Source organism: Salmo salar, chromosome 15, assembly GCF_965601325.2.
Source record: "Salmo salar chromosome 15, fSalSal1, whole genome shotgun sequence".
Lineage (NCBI taxonomy): Eukaryota > Metazoa > Chordata > Actinopteri > Salmoniformes > Salmonidae > Salmo > Salmo salar.
Genome location: NC_138305.1, coordinates 92,838,546 through 92,865,714, shown reverse-complemented (window position 1 = coordinate 92,865,714; position 27,169 = coordinate 92,838,546). Strand labels below are relative to the sequence as shown.

At 41.5% G+C, this 27,169-nt stretch overlaps 2 protein-coding genes across 4 annotated transcripts in view; one reads left to right on the top strand and one right to left on the bottom strand.

Annotated features, from left to right (window-relative positions):
• The window catches only part of LOC106572513 (rap guanine nucleotide exchange factor 3), a 45,700-nt gene extending 32,489 nt beyond the window's left edge, over nt 1–13,211 (top strand). For 2 of the 3 annotated variants that reach the window (XM_014146742.3, XM_014146743.3), the window contains 12 exons: nt 2,378–2,444; nt 2,707–2,844; nt 4,401–4,498; nt 7,443–7,568; nt 8,724–8,905; nt 9,773–9,863; nt 9,987–10,037; nt 11,682–11,769; nt 11,888–11,952; nt 12,095–12,149; nt 12,246–12,317; nt 12,446–13,211. In XM_014146742.3, the coding sequence (XP_014002217.1) occupies nt 2,378–2,444; nt 2,707–2,844; nt 4,401–4,498; nt 7,443–7,568; nt 8,724–8,905; nt 9,773–9,863; nt 9,987–10,037; nt 11,682–11,769; nt 11,888–11,952; nt 12,095–12,149; nt 12,246–12,317; nt 12,446–12,564 (1,152 nt within the window). In that variant the 3' untranslated portion in view covers nt 12,565–13,211. Of the gene's footprint in view, nt 1–2,377; nt 2,445–2,706; nt 2,845–4,400; nt 4,499–7,442; nt 7,569–8,723; nt 8,906–9,772; nt 9,864–9,986; nt 10,038–11,681; nt 11,770–11,887; nt 11,953–12,072; nt 12,150–12,245; nt 12,318–12,445 lie in introns of all 3 variants that reach the window. The other variant, XR_001321139.3, reaches the window with a different exon arrangement.
• Nucleotides 13,212–13,215: 4 nt separating this feature from the next.
• LOC106572511 (integrin alpha-5) overlaps nt 13,216–27,169 on the bottom strand; it is an 80,545-nt gene continuing 66,591 nt past the window's right edge. The window contains exons 27-30 of the mRNA XM_014146741.3: nt 26,238–26,351; nt 21,677–21,778; nt 19,458–19,580; nt 13,216–16,320 (exon numbers count right to left, since the gene is read on the bottom strand). Coding sequence (XP_014002216.1) covers nt 16,237–16,320; nt 19,458–19,580; nt 21,677–21,778; nt 26,238–26,351 — 423 coding nt within the window. The 3' untranslated portion in view covers nt 13,216–16,236. The remainder of the gene's footprint in view (nt 16,321–19,457; nt 19,581–21,676; nt 21,779–26,237; nt 26,352–27,169) is intronic.

Sequence of the window (27,169 nt, the reverse complement as noted above, 5' to 3'; positions counted from 1 at the left end):
TAGTGCACACTGTAAAATTTGGTGGAGGAGGAATAATGGTCTGGGGCTGTTTTTCATGCTTTGGGCTAGGCCCCTTAGTTCCAGTGAAGGGAAATCTTAAGGCTACAGCGTACAATGACATTCTAGACGATTCTGTGCAAATTTTTGTGGCAAAAGTTTGGGGAAGGCCCTTTCCTGTTTCAGCATGACAATGCTCCCGTGAACAAAGCAATGTCCATACAGAAATGGTTTGTCGAGATTGGTGTGTGAGAACTTGACTGGCCTGCACAGAGCCCTGACCTCAAGCCCATCAAACACTTTTGGCATGAATTGGAACTCCGACTGTGAGCCAGGCCTAATCGCCCAACATCAGTGCCCGACCTCGCTAATGCTCTTGTGGCTGAATGGAAGCAAGTCCCCGCAGCAAAGTTCCAACATCTAGTGGAAAGCCTTCCCAGAAGAGTGGAGGCTGATATAACAGGAAAGGGGGGACCAACTCCATATTAATTCCCATGATTTTGGAATGAGATGTTCGACGAGCAAGTGTCCACATACAGTTGAAGTTGGAAGTTTACATACACTTATGTTGGAGTCATTAAAACTCGTTTCAACCACTCCACACATTTCTTGTTAACAAACTATAGTTTTGGCAAGTCGGTTAAGACATCCACTTTGTGCATGACACAAGTAATTTTTCCAACAATTGTTTAAAGACAGGTTATTTCACTTACAATTCACAGTATCACAATTCCAGTGGGTCAGAAGTTTACATACACTAAATTTACAGTGCCTTTAAACAGCTTGGAAAATTCCAGAAAATGATGTCATGCTTTAGAAGCTTCTGATAGGCTAATTGACATCATTTGAATCAATTGGAGGTGTACCCGTGGATGTATTTCAAGACCTACCTTCAAACTCAGTGCCTCTTTGCTTGACATCATGGGGGAATCAAAAGAAATCAGCCAAGACCTCAGAAAAAAAATTGTAGACCTCCACAAGTCTGGTTCATCCTTGGGAGCAATTTCCAAACGCCTGAAGGTACCACGTTCATCTGTACAAACAATAGTACGCAAGTATAAACACCATGGGACCACGCAGCCATCATACCGCTCAGGAAGGAGACGCGTTCTGTCTCCTAGAGATGAACGTACTTTGGGGCGAAAAGTGCAAATCAATCCCAGAACAACAGCAAAGGACTTTGTGAAGATGCTGGAGGAAACAGGTACAAAAGTATCTATATCCACAGTAAAACGAGTCCTATATTGACATAACATGAAAGGCCGCTCAGCAAGGAAGAAGCCACTGCTCTAAAACTGCCACAAAAACGCCAGACTACGGTTTGCAACTGCACATGGGGACAAAGATGGTACTTTTTGGAGAAATGTCCTCTGGTCTGATAGAACTGTTTGGCCATAATGACCATCGTTTTGTTTGGAGGAAAAAGGGGAGGCTTGCAAGCCAAAGAACACCATCCCAGCCGTGAAGCACGGGGGTGGCAGCATCATGTTGTGGGGGTGCTTTGCTGCAGGAGGTATTGGTGCACTTCACAAAATAGATGGCATCATGAGGAAAGGAAAATTATGTGTATATATTGAAGCAACATCTCAAGACATCAGTCAGGAAGTTAAAGCTTGGTCGTAAATGGGTCTTCCAAATGGACAATGATCCCAAGCATACTTCCAAAGTTGTGGCAAAATGGCTTAAGGACAACAAAGTCAAGGTATTGGAGTGGCCATCACAAAGCCCTGACCTCAATCCCATAGAAAATGTGTGGGCAGAACTGAAAAAGCGTGTGCCAGCAAGGATCCTACAAACCTGACTCAGTTACACCAGCTCTGTCAGGAAGAATGGGCCAAAATTCACCCAACTTATTGTGGGAAGCTTGTAGAAGGCTACTCCAAACGTTTGACCCAAGTTAAGCAATTTAAAGGCAATGCTACCAAATACTAATTGAGTGTATGTAAACTTCTGACCCACTGGGAATGTGATGAAAGAAATAAAAGCTGAAGTAAATCACTCTCTCGACTATTATTCTGACATTTCACATTCTTAAAATAAAGTGGTGATCCTAACTGACCTAAGACAGGTAATTTTTACTAGGAATTGTGAAAAACGGAGCTTAAATGTATTTGGCTAAGGTGTATGTAAACACCTGACTTCAACTGTACGTCTGGTCTTGTAGTGTACTTCTGCTCCTCTGGTTATTACCACATTACATGCCCCATTTACTTAGGCAGATTGTGAGATAACAGAACAATGCAAGTCCTCAGAAATTCTGGAAAAGTAGACAGCATATAATGCCTCTCTGAGCTAAAAGATATAAAAGCATAAAAAACATAGAAAAATTAAAAGCCACACTTGTGGCTGATGTATTCTGTGTGTTGTTTGTCACCATCAGTTTGACTGGTTCTCTAGTTGTGAGGAGCCAGTAGGGAAGTGCCTGCCAATCAGATCACAGGACAAAGGTCAGTGAGACTACTACGAGTAATGTCAACCATAGCATGATAATAACTACGTCTTGAATAGTATGGTAATGTCTTGAACTATACCTTTTCTATAATGACACAAAAGGCTAAATGTTTTACTGTTTATTGCTATTGGTTAACCATTGTAACCATGCCCCACTGTAACCATGAAAGGCACTTACAGATTGGTCGGTATTAATTATTGTTTCTATACTTTATTTTAATGCCAAAATGTCTTCTCCCATGTCTCTGTGTTTCCTAGTATTGTATGAGATATTTCGGCCAGACCATACATCAGTCACTCTGATGCTGCCGGTGAACAGCTCTGTTCAGGAAGTGATGTCATCGCTGATAAACCCAGGAGGAGACCACGTCCTGGTCAAAATGAATTCCATGGGAGGTGGGTGGCTCTTCATGTCATCTGGAAGCAATTTGAATCCCTTTTCTAAGATACAACTGTACAGGATATGCAATAAAGGCGCTGCATGGTCAATCCAACATCTGTATTGGCCGTGCAGCATTTACGGTGATACGGCCTCTGCAGAAGTCAGGGCATTCATACTTCTTGCTCTTCGCGGAGCAGCACAGAGCTGTTGTGAAGGATGTTGTGTTTATACAGGACCTCCCACCCTCACCTACTGTCAACCAATCATGCCAATGTGGAACTATACGGAGCCCTCTGTATCGTTACAAAATTAGCGAGGCGCACAGCGATGCAGTACGGAGCTTGATTTGGCCTCTGCATGCCTCCGGAGGCTTTGCTATTGTGTCACACCCTCCATACGAAGCCTCCAACCACATTTTCAGATCGAGCATAAATTAGATTTTAGTTCCCTATCAGTTAATAGACTTGGTACAACACTATTCATAACGTTACGATTTTATATACACTACCGTTCAACATTTTGGGGTCACTTAGAAATGTCCTTGTTTTTGAAAGAAAAGCACATTTTTTTGTCCATTAAAATAACATCAAATTGATCAGAAATACAGTGTATACTTTGTTAATGTTGTACAAGTTTATCATTTTAAAAGACTAATTGATCATTTGAAAACCCTTTTGCAATTATGTTAACACAGCTGGAAACTGTTGTCCGGCAAAAAAACTGGCCTTCTTTAGACTAGTTGAGTATCTGGAGCATCAGCATTTGTGGGTTCGATCTGTTTCTCAAACTAGACACTCTAATGTACTTGTCCTCTTGCTCAGTTGTGTACCAGGGCCTCCCACTCCTCTTTCCATTCTGGTTAGAGACAGTTTGTGCTGTTCTGTGAAGGGAGTAGTACACAGTGTTGTACGAGATCTTCAGTTTCTTGGCAATTTCTCACATGGAATAGTCTTCATTTCTCAGAACAAGGATAGACTGACGAGTTTCAGAAGAAAGATCACTGTTTCTGGCCATTTTGAGCCTGTAATTGAACCCACAAATGCTGATGCTCTAGATACTCAACTAGTCTAAAGAAGGCCAGTTTTATTGCTTCTTTAATAAGAACAACATTTTTCAGCTGTGCTAACATAATTGCAAAAGGGGTTTTCAAATGATCAATTAGCCTTTTAAAATGATAAACTTGGATTAGCTAACACAATGTGCTATTGGAACACAGGAGTGATGGTTGCTGATAATGGGCCTCTGTATGCCTATGTAGATATTCCATAAAAAATCTGCCGTTTCCAGCAACAATAGTCATTTACAACATTAACAATGTCTACACTGTATTTCTGATCAATTTGATGTTATTTTAATGGACAAAAAAAATTGCTTTTCTTTCAAAAACAAGGACATTTCTAAGTGACCCCAAACTTTTGAACGGTAGTGTATGTACATGTTCAAGTTTTTGTAATATGTAAATGTGATATTAAGGTATGTTTTATTGAAAGAATGTGTAGCGCTCAGTGAGTGTTGATACGTTGGGGTGTGTCTGTGAGCTGTGTTAAATGGTTTGTGTTTGCTGTATCAGACAGGACTCAGCTGAAGCTGGATACCACAGCAGTCTACACCTCTCTGGGGTTGAATGAGAGACTGTTCCTCTGCTCTGCCAGCCAGGTGGAACAACTGGTGAGTCTTAACCTCCCCTCATCACCTACTTATCCATTTGTCTGCTGTAAAAAAAAAGATGTACCTTTATTTAACTAGGCAAGTCAGTTAAGAACAAATTCTTATTTTCAATGACGGCCTAGGAACAGTGGGTTAACTGCCTTGTTCAGGGGCAGAACAACAGATTTTTACCTTGTCAGCTCGGGGATTCAATCTTGCAACCTTTCGGTTACTAGTCCAACGCTCTAACCACTAGGCTACCTGCCGCCCAGTCAGAGATCAGTAGCTCACCACTGCTTATCAATATAAGATAACGTAGCCAATACTATACAACAGTGTAACTCCAAGATTAAATGGTTTGACTATAGTCTAGATCAGTGGTTCCCAAACTTTTTATAGTCCCGGACCCCTTCAAACATTCAACCTCCAGCTGCGTACCCCCTCTAGCACCACGGTCAGCGCACTCTCAAATGTTTTTTTGACATCATTGTAAGCCTGCCACACACACACTATACAATTCATTTATTAAAACATAAGAGTGTGTTGTCACAACCCGGCTCATGGGAAGTGACAAAGAACTCTTATAGGACCAGGGCACAAATAATAATTTTGCTCTTTATTTAGCCATCTTACATATGACTATATTTGTTCATCGAAAATTGTGAATAACTATTGGAGAGAGTCTCGGTCTTAAATCATTTTATACACACAGTCTGTGCCTGTATTTAGTTTTCATGCTAGTGAGGGCCGAGAATCCACTCTCACATAGGTACGTGGTTGCAAAGGGCATCAGTGTCTTAACAGCGCGATTTGCCAAGGGTAGGATACTCTGAGCGCAGCCCATTCCATTCTGGTTAGAGACAGTTTGCGCTGTTCTGTGAAGGGAGTAGTACACAGCGTTGTACGAGATCTTCAGTTTCTTGGCAATTTCTCGCATGGAATAGCCTTCATTTCTCAGAACAAGAATAGACTGACGAGTTTCAGAAGAAAGGTCTTTGTTTCTGGCCATTTTGAGCCTGTAATCCAACCCACAAATGCTGATGCTCCAGATACTCAACTAGTCTAAAGAAGGCCAGTTTTATTGCTTCTTTAATCAGAACAGTTATCAGTTGTGGTAACATAATTGCAAAATTGGTTTTTAATGATCAATTAGCCTTTTAAAATGATAAACTTGGATTAGCTAACACAATGTGCCATTGGAACACAGGAGTGATGGTTGCTGATAACGGGCATCTGTACGCCTATGTAGATATTCCATTAAACATCTGCCGTTTACAGCTACAATAGTCATTTACAGCATTAACAATGTCTACACTGTATTTCTGATCAATTTGATGTTATTTTAATGGACAAAAAATTGCTTTTCTTTCAAAAACAAGGACATTTCTAAGTGACCCCAAACTTTTGAACGGTAGTGTATACCAACACATCTTCACCACGAAAGTCCATTTGATGTCACAAAGCTGTCCTGTACTTTAAAAATATCCTCTCCTGTTGTCCTGGTTTGCAGTGGTTTGCAGAAGAGGATGTCTTCCTTAATTGACCCCCCATAAACGTAACAGATATATACCAGCTTTACCAGGCCCGCCATGTCGGTTGACTCATCCAGCTGTAATGCACAGAATTCACTGGCTTGTATGCGAAGCAGTAATTGTTTCAAAACATCTCCTGCTGTGTCACTGTTGCGTCGTGAAACAGTGTTGTTTGATGAAGGTATCGTCTGTATAGTTTTTTTGGCCTTTTCCCCCAACATTGTCCCAGCCATATCTGCGGCAGCAGGAAGAATTAAGTCCTCCACAATAGCATGGGGCTTGCCTGTCCTAGCCACTCGGTAGCTCACCATATAAGACGCTTCTAGCCCCTTCTTATTATGTATCTGTTGCTTTTATACATGTCTTACTACTCGAAAGTCGTCTTAATTTTCGCTCAAAAAACTCCTGTGTCTTGCTTTTCAAAATGTTTTGTTTCTAAATGTCTGTGCAAGAGTGAAGGTTTCATCGAGTTGTGTGAGAGTACTTTTGTACATATAACACAATGTGGCTGAGGAAAGGCACTACTCCCAATATAAGTGAACCCCAAATCAATGTAGTTCTCATCATATTTGCGCCTCTTCGATGGTTCAATGTCCCTTTCTGTTGTTTGGTGCTTTCCCCGGTAAGGGGGCAGTAGCTTGGTGCTTTCCCCGGTAAGGGGGCAGTAGCTCTTCGGCTGCATCAGATTCACAACTGTCAGTGTCCATGCTAGCTGGGCTAACAACAAATGTAGAATTACTGATGCTAGCATTGGATGTGCTCGTGGAAGCAGAACAACTTGTGTCGTCGACAGGTGCAGGTGTAGTACTAGCTGGTATGAGCTGGTATGAGTCTCTATGGACGCGGGTCTTACTTATTTTTAACCATTTATCAATTTTCAAGCAAACAGAATGAGCAGCAGCTACATTTGGCTACATACGGACCGTTAGTGGAATTCCTGCGAGAGAGTAATGTTAACGGTTAATGTGTTGGGATGTTAATTATTTGACTAGACTACCTGTATTTGAAATTGTGTTGTTATTTCGCTGAACACTAGATGGTTTTATTTTATTTTTGGCAGTGAAACGAGGCTAACGTTACTCAGGCGAGAAAAAAACCTCACTGAAATGTGTAGCCCTGTTGGATAATATAAATGAACTGTTTGAAAATGTGAAGAAATTGTTGTTGTTTTTTGGCGTACAGCATTGCGCATACCCCAGTTTGGGTATACCTGGTCTAGATATTGCATCTATAGCATCTATGTGTGCATAGATTAACATACTGTAGCTACAAGTTATCTATATCTATAACTACACTACATGGTGAATCAGACAACAACACACCCAGACAGTCATCATAGCATACTGTAGAGTTTTGTGTGAATGCCCCCCTAAGGTCCAGTATCATGATGTCATGGCATTATTTTGGATGGTTGTTCTCTGGCACCTTCACAGACGCCCCTGAAGAAGCAGCAGGGTCCTGATCAGAGCACCATGGACACTTGCGAGCAGATGTGTCCCAAGGACATCGCCAGCCAGCTCACCAACTATGACTGGGAACTGTTCACCGCCATGCACGAGGTAAGGAAGGAAACGAGGTGAAGCCATGTCAGAGCTGTGCCAATATTGTGAAGTGGAAGTTATGGATTTGGGACCAGCAGGACAAAAGTTAAAAGTGGAGAAACTGTTGCATATGTTTGCAATGGGTGTTTGTGTGGATTCATTATATACCCAGCTTTAAATACTGAGTATCAACAGTATGCTATGTTTCCCTGGATAAGGGCATGTTAGGTCTTTAAGTGCATGACATCTATCTCTGTGTATGCACTCTGGTAGGTAGCTAGTGCAACGAGGCAAGGTTACTCAGGTGTTAGCATGGAGACAGCTCACATCTATCCTTCGTCCTGATCTTGTATTGATCTTGTCCATTTACACTTGTAAAATCGAATCACAGTCTGTTCCCAATGTGTCTTTTAATCATCTACACCTGTCTGAAAAAGTGACAACAATCAGAATGTGGACATTTTACAGGACACAGGACGCATGTTAGCACCAGGTATAAACGGGGCTAAAGGATTCGCTGTCTGTCTGTCTGTCTGTCACTCAGGCATGTCTATAAGTTATCCTTTCTCTGACATCTTCAGTCTGATAACTGCTACTGCAGCATCATATCAGCCATCAGACCATCACCTCAACTGATGTATCAGCCACGTGTTTCATCTGACACACATGCCTCTTTATGTAACATTGATTTAACCAGGTTTTCCCATTGAGGTCAATACGCTTCCCACTGGGCACACACTGGTTGAATCTACGTTGTTTGCACATCATTTCAATAAAATTACGTTGACCCAACATGGAATAGATGCTTAATTGACGTCTGTGCCCAGTGGGCTATTTGCCAAGGAAATCAAGTTCAAGTCAGGTTCAAATGTTATGCAAAATTGAAGGTTTAGGGCTTGATTCAATCTGTATTGCTGAAGTTCAGCACTATAGCACTATTTAAATGTGAAGGTAATTTCCGATTGGGCCAACCTATGCAGCGTTTACCGTGAATGCAGTCTTGAGTTTACATTTCTATCGCGCTGTAGCTGCAGCGCTTCAGCGCTACGGATTGAATCGCCCTTAGTCCATTGGATGTTTGCTTCATATACAGTATTCGGGTCCATATAAGTAGCTGTCGATTAGTCTGCTACAGTACATGTGGATGGTAAATAAATATCTCTCTCCCATCAGGTGGAATTAGTGTACTATATATTTGGGCGACATAAATTCCCGGGCGCCACCACAGCTAACCTGGAGCGTTTCGTGCGTCGCTTCAACGAGGTGCAGTACTGGGTGGTGACGGAGGTGTGTCTGTGTACTGACCTGGTCAAGAGAGCCATGCTGCTCAAGAAGTTCATCAAGATAGCCGTCGTGTGAGTGGCAAATTAAAACACAGTTTACCTTGTAAAGTGTAGATTAATTATTAGGTTATCTTAGGGGTAACTATCCACATAGAACAGTATACTACACTGAGTATACAAAATATTAAGAACACCTAGTCTTTCTATAATAGACTGATCAGCTGAATCCAGGTGAAAGCTTTGATCCCTTATTGATGTCACTAGTTAAATCCACATCAATTAGTGTAGATGAAGGGGAGGAGACAGGTTAAAGAACGATTTTTAATCCTTGAGACAGTTGAGACATGAAGTGTGTATGTGTGTCATTCAGAGGGTGAATGGGAAAGACAAAAGATTTAAGTGCCTTTGAAAAGGGTGTGTTAGTAGGTGCAAGGTGCACCGGTTTGTGTCAAGAACTGCAACACTGTTGGGTTTTTCACACTCAACAGTTTCCTGTGTGTATCAAGAGTGGTCCACCACCCAAAGGACACCCAGCCAACTTGACACAACTGTGGGAAGCATTGTAGTTAACATGGGCCAGCGTTCCTGTAGGGGGTGCGCAACTTAATACTAGGAAGTGTTCCTAATGTTTGGTATACTCAGTATAATTTTGTACAATAACAGACTATATACAAAAAATGTAACATACCAGCAGAAATCAGGTTTTCATATCCAGTTAAACGGATTTATAAAATATTGCTAAAAGATGGCACTCTGTCTGTGGTCACTGATGCACCAAGGCTGCATTTACACAGGCAGCCCCATTCTGATCTTTTGCTATTAATTGGTCTTTTGACCAATCAGATCAGATATTTTGCCAGTAAGTGATAAAATAATCACTTAGGTAATGCATATGTTTAGTCTGCCCACAGCTGTTACTGACTGTGTTTCCTGTTTCAGATTGAAGGAGCAGAAGAACCTAAACTCGTTCTTTGCGGTGATGTTTGGTCTGAGTAACAGTGCTGTACAGAGACTTTACAAGACCTGGGAGGTGAAGTCTGCTGGGGACAATGACCTACATTTTGATTATCGCTTATAACAATTGATTTGCTTATAACAGATGTGAAATGTAAATCAGAGGAGACGTTGTAACAGTTGTTGTTGTTGTTGACAGAGAGTGCCGAGTAAGACGAAAAGGGTCTATTGTGCATACGAGAGGTTAATGGTGAGTGAGTTAATGTGCGCGCACTTACAAGCTAGCTATATAACAGTGTTCCATTAAATGTCATTGATAATGACCGGTGACATCACAGGTCACTTGACAATCCCTCCACTTCATTTCCATTGTGTGTATGAATCATGTTTTCCTCCTATTGTAATATGTAAACATGTTTTCAATAGATATATTTCCTATATAATTAGCAGGTTGGCATTTATTGGGATGACTCATGTACTGGAGGCAGCTCTGCAGAGTAGTCACTATCTGGCACAGCCACAAAGTCCAAAAATCTGATTTTAAACCTAACCCTGACCACACTGCTAAACTTATGCCTAATCCTAACCTTAAATTGGGACAAAAAAAAGCAAAGAGCACATTTGCTGACTACAAATGATCTATAACTGGGCTGATAACTCACTAACAAGCAAAGGATATGAACAAAATGTACAACGTCACTACATGTATCTCTCGCTTTGATCTCAAAACAAGTGCATCTATTTACAACCGCTAATGCTGTAAAAACAGTCCAGTTCAAAGTGAATGGCACAGATCCATATACGGCAATGGTCTATTTGCATATAGGCCTACAGGCAGCTCTGATTGGTTATGACGCACCGGTCTGTGTCGAGTACGGGCCTGAATCGTGCCTGTCAATACAATAGAATCTTACTCCGATGCGTTCTGCCTACAACAAAACCGCTTGCATAGTTAGTTTTGCATACTAATTCTTGCATAGTTCATTTTGTTTCGGTATGTTACATTGAAAGGGTTTCTAATATTGCGTTGATTCGATCACAATTCCCAGTGAAGGGAAACGTTGATAGTGTTAACTTACGTGGAAAACTATATAAAGTTGAGTAAAGTTAAATCTCGTGCTTCTCTGCACGGGCTGATATTTCTTCTGCGCGGCAGTCCCGGGGGAGTGGCGCGCAGCTTAGAGGGAACATTGATACTGGCCCATGTTAACTCCAATGCTTCCCAAAGTTGTCTGGATGTCCTTTGGGTGGTTGACCATTTTTAATATACACAAGAAACTGTTGAGTGTGAAAAACCCAGCAGCGTTGTAGTTCTTGACACAAACCAGTGCACCTACTACCATACCCCATTCGTAGGCACTTAAATATTTTGTCTTGCCCATTCACCCTCAATGGTACACATACACAATCCATGTCTCAATTGTCTCAAGGCAAAAAAAATCCTTCTTTAACCTGTCTCCTTCCGTTCATCTACACTAATTGAAGTGGATTTAACAAGTGACATCAATAAGGGATCAAAGCTTTCACCTGATCAGTCTGTCATGGAAAGAGCAGGTGTTCTTAATATTTTGTATACTCTGTGTATAGCCAATTTTGACTTTTCAGCTGGCCCATCTAGTGGAAATCGCTCAGGTCTGCCTCCGGGACAAGATTTATCCCAATAAATCTCAACTTGCATATAAGTAGGGGCGGCAGGTAGCCTAGCGGTTAGCGAGGCAAGCCAGCAACCAGTGTGGCAGCCCCCCGCACCTCTCCCCCCAAAAAATGCACGTGTGTCTTAAGGAGGAGTTGGGTTAAAAGCTAATTTTGGTTGGACCTTGTGTGCAATTGACCAATAAAATTATATTAATCTATAACTAATGGCAAATTGTTTTTATTTCTGTTAATGTGTCAGGATCCATCACGTAACCACAGAGCGTACAGACTGGCTGTGGCAAAGCTCAGTCCTCCCTACATCCCCTTCATGCCCCTGCTACTCAAAGGTAATAATGCTTTCTTAGCCTCTTGTGACAGACGTAACATTCAATACCTGAGTTAATTCTACATGAACTTATACTGAACCAGTACGTTGTTCCGTTCATCAACTGTACCTACCTCTAGACATGACATTCATCCATGAGGGAAACAAGAACTACACGGACAAACTGGTCAATTTTGAGAAAATGGTGAGTTGTCTAGCCTAACTATTATACTTTCACATCCTGTAGATGTGCTGGAGATTACCATCCCTCAGCCCTTACCTAAGTTGTCTTCTCTTTGTGTCTGTAAACTATTGGCTATATAAGCTACCTTGTTTCACCGTTGCAGCGCTTGATTGCTAAGACGGTGAAGATAGTTCGAGGGTGCAGAAGCACGCCTTACGGTAAGAAAAGAAAATACAACAATTGTAGAAAAGGACGGGATAAGAAGGGCAATGTTGTGCCAGGGTATTCACTCTCTATGGTTCTTTGTCCTACAGTGCCTTCATCACCTCAGAAGGGACTTACAGACAGAATGTTTCTGGAGGCGCCTTCCATTCGGGTGTCCACATGTAAGCTATGCCTTATCTACAAAAATCAACACTAATTTTCCATTCTGAGACCTTCAAATGATATTAAGTAAATGTAGCGCTTCCATTTTATTTTTTTTAACACATATCTTCCTCTGTCTCTTGTCCAGATTCCGAGCAATCCCTCCCTCTCAGGAATGCTAGCAACATCCGCCACTATGTTCAGAACTTTGAAGTGATCGACAACCAGCACAAACTGACACAACTGTCCAGAGCAATGGAGCGCTGAACCAAACCAGTGTATAAGGACTGTTTTATTACAGCCTGTGAATCAGAGGTTGGCAGGGGAATACACACCTCCATGGTCATACTAATCCACATGCAAGATCTTCTATAGACTCATGTACATGTCTGGTGTCAGGAATGGAGGACTGTGGGGATGTTTCTGGGATGTTCAGTATCACACAGAGAGCATTGAAGAGAAGAAGCTCGTTGGACTACTAATCAATAGGACAAGGACCTGAGGAGGGATCTGACTGGCAGTATTTAGTGACCTCTAGCGTCTTACCAGATAAGTTGTTTGTCCTCACCGACCACTGTTACTGATAGGACTGTGCGGCGCTGCAACCTGAGGAAGAAGTATATACATTTGGCATTATCTGTTATTTATACGATCATTTGTATAGTATACTATTTGTAAGATAAGCTTATGGTTTTACAAGTAAGTGCCATAAAAGCACATACAATAGTTCTATGCTATAGCTCCTAGTTATGGTGTTTGTTTGTTTTGGTATTTTTCTCCACTTTGTAATACAACTATAACGAACAATAAATTGTTGAGCAATCAGTTTTTGCCATACCGCATAAACAAATGTGTAAAACATTTCATGCCATGGGCAAGTTTATTTTTTTAAATAAATTATTTTCAGAAGTGTGTGTATTCAATCAAAGCATGTCATTTTTTTTAATTGAAATGCAAACCGTATAATAAGACACAAATGATCACTAAAAGACTAAATAATATTCCCAGAAAGTCTCCCCAATATGGGGAGAGTAAATTTCACAAATGTTGTTTTTTTCAATTGGATCTAAAAAATATTCTTGTCAGAAATATTTACAACTTTGTAAAAAGGAGATTTTTAAAATGGGGCCTAGAAAGCATTGAGAAAACAAGGATAAACCCAGTGTAGTCTTCTACTGTAACCACTGAGGATTCTGTTTAAAACATCCTCTTTCAATATAAATAATACTAGGTTGACATTTTCAGTCTGGACACTACGATCAGACATATACTTTTCAAAACAATATCATACAAATACTGTTAAAAATAATATGATACATGTTAAATGAATCCACTGAGTGGCGTTAGCAGTCTTTGCACCATGAGTGTTGATAAGGCTTGTGGATTAAATCACCAATATGAGCTAAGGGGCATTCAAAAGAAATAGTGAAAACAGATGTGTTGCATTATGGCTGCGTTTGGATAGGTGATACAATTGAACTGAACATACATTATCGTACATACCCACTCGAGTTCAACTCAGGACGTTTGAAGGATGTATTTTTTACCACTGATATCTGAAATAGTGATACTAAACATTGGCTAGTTATAGCAGTGGAGCAAAAATGTAAAAGTGGTGAATACGTGCAGTGGAATAATCTAGGAGGGGAAAAAAACAGACCAATTGTTTTTGACAATACCCCATCTGACCATAGGGAGCAGACTTGGTATGGTTTTTAACACAGACTCATCATTAGACATCATTAGATGTTAGATACACCTGGTTTAACACAACCCCCTCCGGAACAAAATGAAAGAAAATTCAAAAACTACTGGAAAAACTAAAACCAAAATCAACCAGAGTGAATAATAATATTGCACGTACAAAAAAAAAGTTCTCCCAATGCCCAGTTGCTATCCCTTTACAAGAGGCAAACTGATTTTACTGTGTATGCATGCATGCACATTTTCATTGCAGTCTCTCTATTGCATTAAGGGCCTGATTCAGACTTGACATAAGTTGACTTAACATGGACTTAAGTCACTTATTTTTTTTTTTTTTTACTTAAGTCCATGTTAAGTCAACTTATCTCAAGTCTGAATCAGGCCCTAAATGAATAGCTACTCTGGTCCTAGCTGTCCTAAACTCTAATCAGGCAGTCTCAACCCATCCTGAGTACAGATTGAAGTGATGCGATGATCAGCATTACTGCTGGACAAGTCTACCGTTCCCTAGTGATACAAGAGAGAAAGGAGAGGACTTAGCAATGGGAAAGATCTCTTTGATTCACACAAAAAAAACAGACAGGAACATCAACACATGAAGACACAGGCAGTCCGACACACACACAAAACCTATTTACATGACGAATAAATGAGCCCCACATATTCAGTCCATGGGTGAAGCTGCAGCATCGTGGTGGGAGAGCTTCTGGTACTCAGTCAGTTTTTGTTATCATAAGGACATCAAATAATAAAAACAAACCAGAGCAAAGATGCTCCTAGCACACTACAAGATCAAGGTGAAATGTGTAGGGACTGGATATTTGGCCGTTTCCCTGACACTCACCGGAGTGAGCCCTGACCTGCAAGCAACCCACTCAGATTGTATGTACTACAGCTTCCCTGATCTCTGTTGGCAACATAGTAATGTACTGACTTCAAGACATCATTACACACCAAGGCTGTGGATACACCTGGATGGTCTTTGCTTCAACCCAATTTCCATACTGCCTCCATACTGACAAGCAAAGTCTGGACAAACTTGTTTACAAGTCACCAGACAGAGTACTGGCACCACAGTGTTTCAAGCTCTCAGTGGGATCTATCTCACAGGCCCATGGTGGATGGATCCAGTCAAGTCCCAGTCAACTTTGAGGCAATGCTTTGATCTGTCACAACGAACACAAACATACAGGATCAACAAAGTGATCAGTAATGGTCAAGTCAAACCCAAAGGAAGATCAGTCCGTCAGTATCCTGTCTGTTTATGGCATCTTGTTAGACATCAGTAGATTTCCTTTGAGTGCAAAACAACTGGACCAAGCACTGTATGTCCACCACTCTGAAGCTGAAGAAGCTATTTTGGCAGTACAGGAGTTTGTACGTGCCGAACATTACAGGAGCCAAACTGAACTTACATTAAACAAAAGACCGGCTGTAAAAACATGTTTGGTAGAAATGTGGATAGGTAAACAGCTCAGGTGTAGATTATGGAGACCCGAGACAGACATCCTCTGTCTGTGCTCCTCTGGTGAACATGCTCCTCTGGTGAACATGCTCCTCTGGTGCCCTGAACAGAAAGCATGTTTCTGACTTCGGTTGGGAAAGTATAAGATCAGATTTCTTTAATAGCTACAAAAAGGAAGGGAGATGCATTCTGTCCCCCTCAACACCATCATATACCTTTTTAAAGCAGTGATCACACTTTTTTAGCACCAAAATGGAGGCAGTTGAAAAAGAGTAAAACAATTATCTTTCACAAGGATCCACAAGGGAATACAAAGCTGTTTTAAAAGATGTGCAGGGAGAAACCAAGCATCTTCCTTGATCGAATCAAGGGCTTCCATAGGCTGCTCCTCTTCTTCTGTAGTCACTAGTCTTGGACTTCAACTCAAATAGGATCAGTAAGTCTAAAGCCAGTTTGTCTGACTGTGACACTGAAGTTCAGCTTGGTGATCAACCCCAACCCGACGACAACAAACATAAACATATATTAAATTAAAAACATTCATTTGGTTTGGAGTTCTTTGGGTATTTCTTCCTCTAGTGCAGTACAGTGGAGTTCCAGTGGTCTTTCCTCCTCCTCCTCCTCCTCCTCCTCCTCCCTCGTCAACTGCAGTCTAATCCTCTCTGGACGTTTAAATTAACCACATTTCTCCATTGCAATCATGTGGGTTTCTAGGTTTCTTTGGTTCTTTGACAACAAAATAGTTTGTTTTAATCCATTCTATGTGGTGTTTAGGCCTCAGATGCAGCCTGGGGCTTGAGTTGGGCCTTCTCCATAGCCGTGCCGTAGGGTAGCGACCTTTTGAAGAAGCCAAGCTGGGAGGAAGAAAGACGACGTTATAAAAGTTAGAACTAAATATATCATATTTCAACATCTAAAATCTTCATATGTCTCTCCAGCCAGACGTACAGTTGAAGTTGGAAGTTTACATACACTTAGGTTGAAGTCATTAAATCTCATTTTTCAACCACTCCACAAATTTGTTGTTAATAAACTATAGTTTCGGCAAGTCGGTTAGGACATCTACTTTGTGCATGACACAAGTAATTTTGCCAACAATCGTTTACAGACAGATTATTTCACTTATAATTCACTGTATCACAATTCCAGTGGGTGAGAAGTTTACATACACTATGTTGACTGTGCCTTTAAACAGCTTGGAAAATTCCAGAAAATGATGTCATGGCTTTAGAAGCTTCTGATTGGATAATTGACATAATTTGAGTCAATTGGAGGTGTACCTGTGGATGTATTTCAAGGCCTACCTTCAAACTCAGTGCCTCTTTACTTGACATCATGTGGAAATCAAAAGAAATCAGCCAAGACCTCAGAAATAAAATTGGAGACCTCCACAAGTCTGGTTCATCCTTGGGAGCAATTTCCAAATGCCTGAAGGTACCACGTTCATCTGTACAAACAATAGTACGCAAGTATAAACACCATGGGACCACGCAGCCGTCATACCGCTCAAGAAGGAGACGCGTTCTGTCTCTTAGAGATGAACGTACTTTGGGGCGAAAAGTGCAAATCAATCCCAGAACAGCAGCAAAGGACTTTGTGAAGATGTTGGAGGAAACAGGTACAAAAGTATCTATATCCACAGTAAAATAAGGCCTATATCGACATAACCTGAAAGGCCGCTCAGCAAGGAAGAAGCCACTGCTCCAAAACTGCCATAAAAAAGCCCGACTACAGTTTGCAACTGCACATGGGGACAAAGATCATACTATTTGGAGAAATGTCCTCTGGTCTGATGAAACAAAAATAGAATTGTTTGGCCATAATGACCATCGTTATGTTTGGAGGAAAAAGGGGGAGGCTTGCAAGCCGAAGAACACCATCCCAACCGTGAAGCACGGGGGTGGCAGCATCATGTTGTGGGGGCGCTTTGCTGCAGGAGGGACTGGTGCACCTCACAAAATATATGGCATCATGAGGATGGAAAATTATGTGGCTATATTGAAGCAACATCTCAAGACATCCATCAGGAAGTTAAAGCTTGGTTGCAAATGGGTCTTCCAAATGGACAATGACCCAAAGCATACTTCCAAAGTTGTGGCAAAATGGCATAACCTGTTAGGGCTAGGGGGCAGTATTGACACGGCTGGATAAAAAACGTACCTGATTTAATCTGGTTACTACTCCTGCCCAGTAACTAGAATATGCATATAATTATTGGCTTTGGATAGGAAACACCCTAAAGTTTCTAAAACTGTTTGAATGGTGTCTGTGAGTATAACAGAACTCATATGGCAGGCCAAAACCTGAGAAGATTTCAAGCAGGAAGTGGCCTGTCTGAGAAGTAGTGTTTCATCTTGGCTCTTTTTATTGAAGACTCAGGATCTGTGCAATAACGTGACACTTCCTACGGCTTCCATAGGGTCTCAGAGCCCGGGAAAAAGCTGAACGATATCGAGGCATGCTGTGGCTGAAACACTTTATCGCTTTTGGCAAGTGGCCACTCAGAGTACTATGGGCTTAGGCGCGTGCCCGCTTCGACCGAATGCTTTCTTTTCCTTTGTCTGTTTACCTAAATGCAGATTCCCGGTCGGAATATTATCGCTTTTTTATGAGAAAAATGGCATAAAAATTTATTTTAAACAGCGGTTGACATGCTTCGAAGTACGGTAATGGAATATTTAGAATTTTTTTGTCACGAATTGCGCCATGCTCGCCACCCTTATTTACCCTTTAGGATAGTGTCTTGAACGCACAAACAAAATGCCGCTGTTTGGATATAACGATGGATTATTTTGGACCAAACCAACATTTGTTATTGAAGTAGAAGTCCTGGGAGTGCATTCTGACGAAGACAACAAAGGTAATAACATTTTTCTTATAGTAAATCTGACTTTGATGAGTGCTAAACTTGCTGGGTGTCTAAATAGCTAGCCCTGTGATGCCGGGCTATCTACTGAGAATATTGCAAAATGTGCTTTCACCGAAAAGCTATTTTAAAATCGGACATATCGAGTGCATAGAGGAGTTCTGTATCTATAATTCTTAAAATAATTGTTATGCTTTTTGTGAACGTTTATCGTGAGTAATTTAGTAAATTCACCGGCAGTGTTCGGTGGGAATGCTAGTCACATGCTAGTCACATGCTAATGTAAAAAGCTGGTTTTTGATATAAATATGAACTTGATTGAACAAAACATGCATGTATTGTATAACATAATGTCCTAGGGTTGTCATCTGATGAAGATCATCAAAGGTTAGTGCTACATTTAGCTGTGGTTTGGGTTTATGTGACATTATATGCTAGCTTGAAAAATGGGTGTCTGATTATTTCTGGCTGGGTACTCTGCTGACATAATCTAATGTTTTGCTTTCGTTGTAAAGCCTTTTTGAAATCGGACAGTGTGGTTAGATTAACAAGAGTCTTATCTTTAAAATGGTGTAAAATAGTCATATTTTTTTAAAATTGAAGTAATAGCATATCTAAGGTATTTGAAAATCGCGCCACAGGATTCAACTGGCTGTTGAGTAGGTGGGACGCAAGCGTCCCACCTAGCCCATAGAGGTTAAAAGTCAAGGTATTAGAGTGACCATCACAAATCCCTGACCTCAATCCTATAGAAAATGTGTTGGCAGAACTGAAAAAGCGTGTGCGAGCAAGGAGGCCTACAAACCTGACTCAGCTCTGTCAGGAGGAATGGGTCAAAATTCACCCAACTTATTGTGGGAAGCTTGTGGAAGGCTACCTGAAACATTTGACCCAAGTTAAACAATTTAAAGGCAATGCTATCAAATACTAATTGAGGGCATGTAAACTTCTGACCCACTGGGAATGTGATGAAAGAAATAAAAGCTGAAATAAATGATTCTCTCTACTATTATTCTGACATTTCACATTCTAAAAATAAAGTTTGAAAGGAAAATATGGGAAGTTAAGAGATGGGAATTGCCCACTCTGCCGGACATTAACATCACCGCTATCCTGACTACTCACTTTGTACAGGACGTAGATGAGCAGTGCCAGCAGCAGAAGCCCAGCCAGTATGGCCAGTATGATGATCCACAAGGGCACAGAGTATTGGCTGTCTTGTTTGTTCCACACCAACGGGGTCACCACCTGAAGAGGAGGAACACATTTAGTCATGACCTCCACTTACAGTGACTTCAGAATGTATTCAGACCCATTGACTTTTTCCACATTTTTCTACGTTACAGGATTAAATAAATAAAAAATCCTCATCAATCTACACACAATAGCCCATAATGACAAAGCAAAAACAGGTTATACATTTTTGCTAATTTATTACATGTCAAACAGAAATACCTTATTTACATAAGTATTCAGACTATGAGACTCAAAATTGAGCTAAGGTGCCTTCTGTTTCCATTGATCATCCTTGAGATGTTTCTACAATTTGATTGGAGTCCACCTGTGGTAAATCAATTTGATTGGACATGATTTGGAAAGGCACACAGTTGAGCAAAAACCAAGCCATGAGGTCGAAGGAATTGTCCGTAGAGCTCCGAGACAGGATTGTGTCAAGGCACAGATCTGGGGAAGGGTACGAAAAGATTTCTTCAGCATTGAAAGTCCCCAAGAAAACAGTGGCCTCCATCATTCTTAAAAATGGAAGAAGTTTGGAACCACCAACTCTTCCTAGAGCTGGCCGCCCGGCCAAACTGAGCAATCGGAGGAGAAGAGCCTTGGTCAGGGAGGTGACCAAGAACCCGATGGTCACTCTGACAGAGCTCTAGAGTTATTCTGTGGAGATGGGAGAACCTTCCAGAACTACAACCATCTCTGCAGCACTCCACTCGCCTTTATCGTAGAGTGGCCAGACGGAAGCCAGTCTTCAATAAAAGGCACATGACAGCCCGCTTGGAGTTTGCCAAAAGGCACCTAAAGACTCTCAGACCATGAGAAACAAGATTCTCTGGTCTGATGAAACCAAGATTGAACTCTTTGGCCTGAACGCCAAGCGTCACGTCTGGAGGAAACCTGGCACCATTCCTACAGTGAAGCATGGTGGTGACAGCATCATGTTGTGGGGATGTTTTTCAGCGACATGGACTGGGAGACTAGTCAGGATCGAGGGAAAGATGAACGGAGCAAAGTACAGAGAGATCCATGATGAAAACCTGCTCCAGAGCGCTCAGGACCTCAGACTGGGGCGAAAGTTCACCTTCAAACAGGACAATGACCCTAAGCACACAGCTAAGACAACGCAGAAGTGGCTTCTTGACAAGTTTCTGAATGTCCATGAGCGGCCCAGACAGAGCGCGGACTTGAACCCGATCTAACATCTCTGGAGAGACCTGAAAATAGCTGTGCATCGACGCTCCCCATCCAACCTGACACAGCTTGATAGGATCTGTAGAGAAGAATGGGATAAACTCCTAAAATACAGGTGTGACAAGCTTGTAGCGTCATACCCAAGAAAAATCAAGTCTGTAATCACTGCCAAAGGTGCTTCAACAAAGTACTGAGTAAAGGGTCTGAGTACTTACAGTATGTAAATAAGTATTTTATTGTATAATAATAAAACGTTTTTGCTTTGTCATTATAGGGTGGTGTGTAGATTGATGAGGAAAAAAACGATTTAAATCAATTTTAGAATAAGGCTGTAACGTAACAAAATGTGGGAAAAGTCAAGGGGTCTGAATACTTTCCGAAGGCACTGTATAATAGCCTCGATTCCAGGCTTCCTGCATTTTCCCAACAGCTGAGTGCTGAACGAAACATGGGCATACTATATACAGGGGTTAACTTAGGCCGGATCCCACCGAGTCCGAGACCCAACACCTATGATCCAAATGAGATCCAGGCAGAGCTGAGACCCTGTAACTTTGGTTATGCGAATTTCGAATTATCTAATGATTATTTTTTTTACCAACACAAGTAAGCAACAGCAAAGTTAAACTATTTTACTATAGGGTTGTCTATCTATTAAATTGTTCAGCTCATCACATTCTGTGCACGAAAATAATATCCCCCTCACAAGGTCCCTCCACGACCTGTAGTATGCTGTGATGTGCTTTTGTCAGTATAGATTGTTTAGGCTACTGTATTAAATCCTCCCGGGCACGCCCCCAAACTAGAAACCCCACCTCCCAAATCCCAATTTAACCACTGACTGTATGGTAATGCAAGACTAACAATACAATATAAAATAGAGAAGTTTGTTGACATGAGTGCACTGGATATACAGCTACCTTTTTAGATCCACTCGGTACCTCCTTGGGCAAGATGACATAGGGCATCTTGACCACGCTGAACCTTGCCAGGCACTCCAGCACGTACCCCTTGTATGCCCTCTGAGAACAGAAACAAAACAACAGGATCAGATTGGATATTCATTTTGATTTTTCAAATAATTTGTGTAGGAGTATTTGAAAGGCAAACTGCAACTTGTTCAGGTGCTGGCCATGTGTGGACTAGTGATGGGTCCTGTTTGACTCATGTCCAGTAGGAGGCAGTAATGTGCTACAGAGACTGATGAACCTCATCAGACCGGCTGACTCTTCTCACAAAACCCCTCTGACATTCCAATCCTATGAGAAGGCGTGACCGCCAACTAATGAATTTCCAATGCACTTACACATAAGCCTTGGTGTAAGGTCTTTCTCACAACGGCTTCTGTGGACTGATACCCTCCAGCTCTGCTATACCTAATACACTATAGACCAACACACAAACGATAAGCTCACAGAACTACTGAAATTAGAATTTAATTATTCACTCTGTAAGCTACTGTTTTCCATTTATTTTCACCAAATATCTGAGTCTGTTCACATTGGCAGAGTTTAGCTCTGAGCTAGCATTAATACAGACATCTAGTCAATACAATCACGTGTGTGAGTCTGACTGGTCATTCATATTCTACAGTCTCTAATTTGAGGTTTTAAGTCTTGGTGTTTTCTTTGTATAGCTACTTAAAGGAATATTTCTGCTTATACTCAGCCAAATCTTGACATGAGAAAATACACAGACAGCAATGTGAATAGACAGATAGGCCTGCAGACAGAACACAAACGGAGACCGTCTCATGCAGTCCGTGCCATTGTCATCTGGTAGAAACGTGTCTACATGTGTAGTGAGTTTGAGAGGAGACAAGACCAGTTGTTCTGGCGGTTGCTTTCATCTCTGAACCTGACGAAGATCCACTCTTTGATGACCTAATTAAAGTGGAACTGACAGCGTTTTAGCTACTTTGCAGATATGAAACAGACAGATAATCATATCAGTCACAAATATCAAATTCTCAGTTTATGCTACAAAACCAACTTTATAAAGAGGTTTTAATAATAGCTTCTATTTGACAAAAAAATTTAATGATGTCAAGTAAAGCATTGTTGGCAGAATAGTTGGATGCAGTTCAATGCATGATTAATATAGCTAATTCACCAATACATTTCTTGGTAGTCCAACCAATATTGCTATCATGTTGTAAATCACAGCTGCCCTGGTACATTGTTTTCTGCCTCCAGCCCTTCAGGATGCACTGTATCAGTTTCCTTGACTCAATATTTTGGACAACAAACACAAATGTAACTAAGGCTGGGAATGTCAACACAATCAAACTATAAAAGGGCAATGACCACAAGTCAGTCATAGCGTGGCTAATAGGCTAGCTTGTCTGTTTATGTACAGTAGCTATTTATTTAGCAAGCTAAAATCACAGTGCCTAATGTTAGCTAGCTAGCTGCTGGGAGGATATCATGTCATTGGATGAGTCAGTGAGTGGCTGACTTTTTCCTACCATGTAATTTTTTTGGTGGCTACAGCTAGAGATGCAGGTGTCATTTGGTTAGCTAGCAAGAACTGTTAATCACTTTGCTAGCTAGCTATGCTGAACTTGAACGACTGTTATCCACAGTTGGCATCTCTCTTTGTTGTCAATCAAATGTATTTGGCATCATCAATCAAATGGGAGGGCAGGCAGAAAGTTCCCATTCAGTTGTCAAAACGATGGTTGGATTACCCTGGATGATTGACAGGGGGCGCTGTATTGAATCCACCGCGCAGCCATCTTGGAACTGCTCCAATATTTTAGAAACTATAGAAATGCATTTATTAATCTCTACATTAGTTTGACACGTTTATTGTATTACAGACACCTTAATGCATACTTTGAAATGATATTGTGATCTAAACATATATATTTTTTTAATATAAAACCATTTTCCTTAAAGTTTTTTTTGTTGAGAGTTCTAAGGTTACTGTCCCCACTACAACCAGACAATACTTAAATACATGTAATTTTGTCCTTGAAACATTTAATTGAGAATTTGTTCTTAACTGACTTAGTTAAATAAAAATGTTTTAAGTAATTTGTTGTTGAAATACTGTAGAATTCTATTCATCCCTCCCTTAACCTTGTTCTGAACAACTCCAAAACAAAGGTCATGTGGTTTGGTAAAAAGAATGCCCCTCTTCCCACAGGTGTGATTACTACCTCTGAGGGTTGAGAGCTTGAGGTAGTCACCTCATACAAGTACTTGGGAGTATAGCTAGAAAGTACACTGTCCTTCTCTCAGCACATATCAAAGCTGCAGGCTAAAGTTATATCTAGACTTGGTTTCCTCTATTGTAATCACTCCTCTTTCACCTAAGCTTCCAAACTAACCCTGATTCAGATGACCATCCTACCCATGCTAGACTACGGAGACATAATTTATAGATCGGCAGGTAAGGGTGCTCTCGAGCGGCTAGATGTTCTTTACCATTCGGCCATCAGATTTGCCACCAATGCTCCTTATAGGACACATCACTGCACTCTATACTCCTCTGTAAACTGGTCATCTCTGTATACCTGTCTTAAGACCCACTGGTTGATGCTTATTTAGAAAACCCTCTTAGGCCTCACTACCCCCTATATCAGATATCTACTGCAGCCCTCATCTTCCACATACAACACCCGTTCTGCCAGTCACATTCTGTTAAAGGTACCCAAAGCACACACATCCCTGGGTCTCTCCTCTTTTCAGTTCTCTGCAGCTAGCGACTGGAACGAGCTGCAACAAAAAGTCAAACTGGACAGTTTTATCTCAATCTTCTTATTCAAAGACTCAATCACGGACACTCTTACTGACAGTTGTGGCTGCTTTGTGTGATGTATTGTTGTCTCTACCTTCTTGCCCGTTGCGCTGTTGTCTGTGCCCAATAATGTTTGTACCATGTTTTATGCTGCTACCATGCTATGTTGTCATGTGTTGCTGCCATGCTATGTTGTTGTCTTAGGTCTCTATTTATGTTGTGTTGTGTTGTCTCTCTTGTTGTGATGTGTGTTTTGTCCTATATTTATATTGTATTTATTTTTAATTCCAGGCCCCCTTCCCTGCAGGAGGCCTTTTGCCTTTGGTAGGCTGTCATTGTAAATAAGAATTTGTTCTTAACCGACTTGCCTAGTTAAATAAATAAAAAAATCCATATGGAGGACTAGGGAGTGCCAATATGGCCGACCAGTGGCTTCAAAGCCTCTCAATGGCCAATACATAGTATCAGCAACCCAGGGTTTATTAAACGCCATTGGTTGGGACAAACATGCTTTGGCAGGCAAGCTGCTGAATGGCGAGCAGGCTACTATTCCCCATCATTTATCAGTGTAATTATGACGGTCAACTACAAGTTAAAGAAGTTTGAGGGTTTATCTACTGTTCCTTCGTTAGATTTTAACGCATCTCGCTCTGGCTAACAGTTGTTGATCATAGGAAACTGTCTAAGGGAGAGAAAGCCTACCTGTTCATGGTTGTTTGATCAATAAGACTGTATATTTCCCAAACGTAAGCGGTCTCCTGTGGTATTTTTGCAGAAATCCATTCATGTGGCTTTTGAGAAATGGTTCCTAATAGTCTTAAAATGCGCTTTAGCTACTTCAGGTAAATACGAAAATCCAGTTCGATGTGAATGATGGCAGACCCGTGTGGAAAATGGCTTATTTGCGTATAGGCCAACTGTATCTCTGATTGGCTATGGTGCACCGGTCTGTGTAGAGTCCCGTCCTGAGGTGTGTTCAATTCCCTTGTACGTTTGCTACGTTGCGAATCGGTTTGTACTGAACGACACATTTCCCAAAAACATTATTGTACGTTCTTGAACAGACTGAGGTACGTTTGCTTTCGTTTGGTGGGTGTGGCTTGAAGCAATGGGTGACGTTTTTAAAGGGCAGTGGCCATGCTGACAGAGTTCCCCAACCCACAACCTCCCCGTTTTACAACTGGTCGTTCAGAACAGCACCGTTTCCATTCAATTGAACGTTCCAGAACGTAAAAACGTACTGAACGCAACCCTGGACAAGACTGTTTTTTATTAGGTTTTATTTACTGCAATGTCTATTAATAGTCCAAACGCATGGCAGCTTTCCCATTCTATATTGCTATATAATTTTCACAAATGCCTTACTCTATGTCATTCCCAAACATTCTATGAAAGTATGAAAACATGAAAATGACCAGATGTAAGTGCTCGCTTCTCAGATTTTATAAAAAAAGGTGTAATATTCTTCCTGGGGGTAAGGTGTAATATTCTTCCTGGGGGTAAGGTGTAATATTCTTCCTGGGGGTAAGGTGTAATATTCTTCCTGGGGGTGTATATGAACAGATTGTATGTTGCTAAAACGTTGCCAGTTCCATTTTAAAGGTGTGTTGTGGAGCAATTGTGTGTGTAGGTCCTAGTTCATCTCTATAGTTTTCTTCGGCCCAGCAACTCCGACAATTGATGTGTGTTTGACTATGCAGAGTGGTTGGTTTGATCTCCAGTCCACACATACTGTACCTCGATGAAGGTCTCAGCCCAGATGCCGGAGCGCAATTTGAGGATGGCGCTGGTCCCCTTCTCCAGAAGACCCACGTCACACTGCAGTGTCCAGCACTCCACGTTAGAGCAGGACTAGACGGAGGGAGGGGGAAAGAGGATGGAAGAGAGGGAAAGTATTAATGCTAAACAGATGACATAAGATATGCCATGATTTGAGATATGCCATGCTCAATCTATTATTGCTGTCCTCACCAAGAAAAACCAAACAGCTACAAAACAAAGGTAATTTGTCATTCTATCAGGCTTAATTTAACAATAGTTAGCTAAATGCATGAATTAAAAACTGGTGCAGAGGTCAGTAGAGAGGGAGGAGGTGGATAGTAGGCTTGGGCAGTATACTGGGGTATCTTGAAATGCAGAAAATAAAATAAGTAAAGGCAACATTAACTCTGCAGGCCATGCTGCAGGCCATGCTGCAGGCCAAACAAATATAACAAAGAGCTCAATGTTATGATCCCTATCCAGGGCTGCTTCCAATTAGAAAGAGATTGAGGGAATGTCATGAAACAAAAAATGCAGCACGCAGTCGACGCTCACCGCCATCCAACATTATTGCCCAGCCACTGAAACCAGCCCACTTTTTTAGAATACACAATCTTAATGAAATCCTCATCATGGGAGCTGGGCGCTTTCATTGTAAACCTCCAAAAGCTGACTTTTAGCGCTTTCGTGGTAGACAGAACCCCCCCTCCCCCCCCCCCCCCCCCCCTCCACCAGAGGGAGCCTGGTGGGCCTGGGGTCTGGGGGAGGCTGAGGGAGCCTGGTAGGCCTGGGGTCTGGAGGAGGCTGAGGGAGCCTGGTGGGCCTGGGGTCTGGGGGAGGCTGAGGGAGCCTGGTGGGCTTGGGGGAGGCTGAGGGAGCCTGGGGTCTGGAGGAGGCTGAGGGAGCCT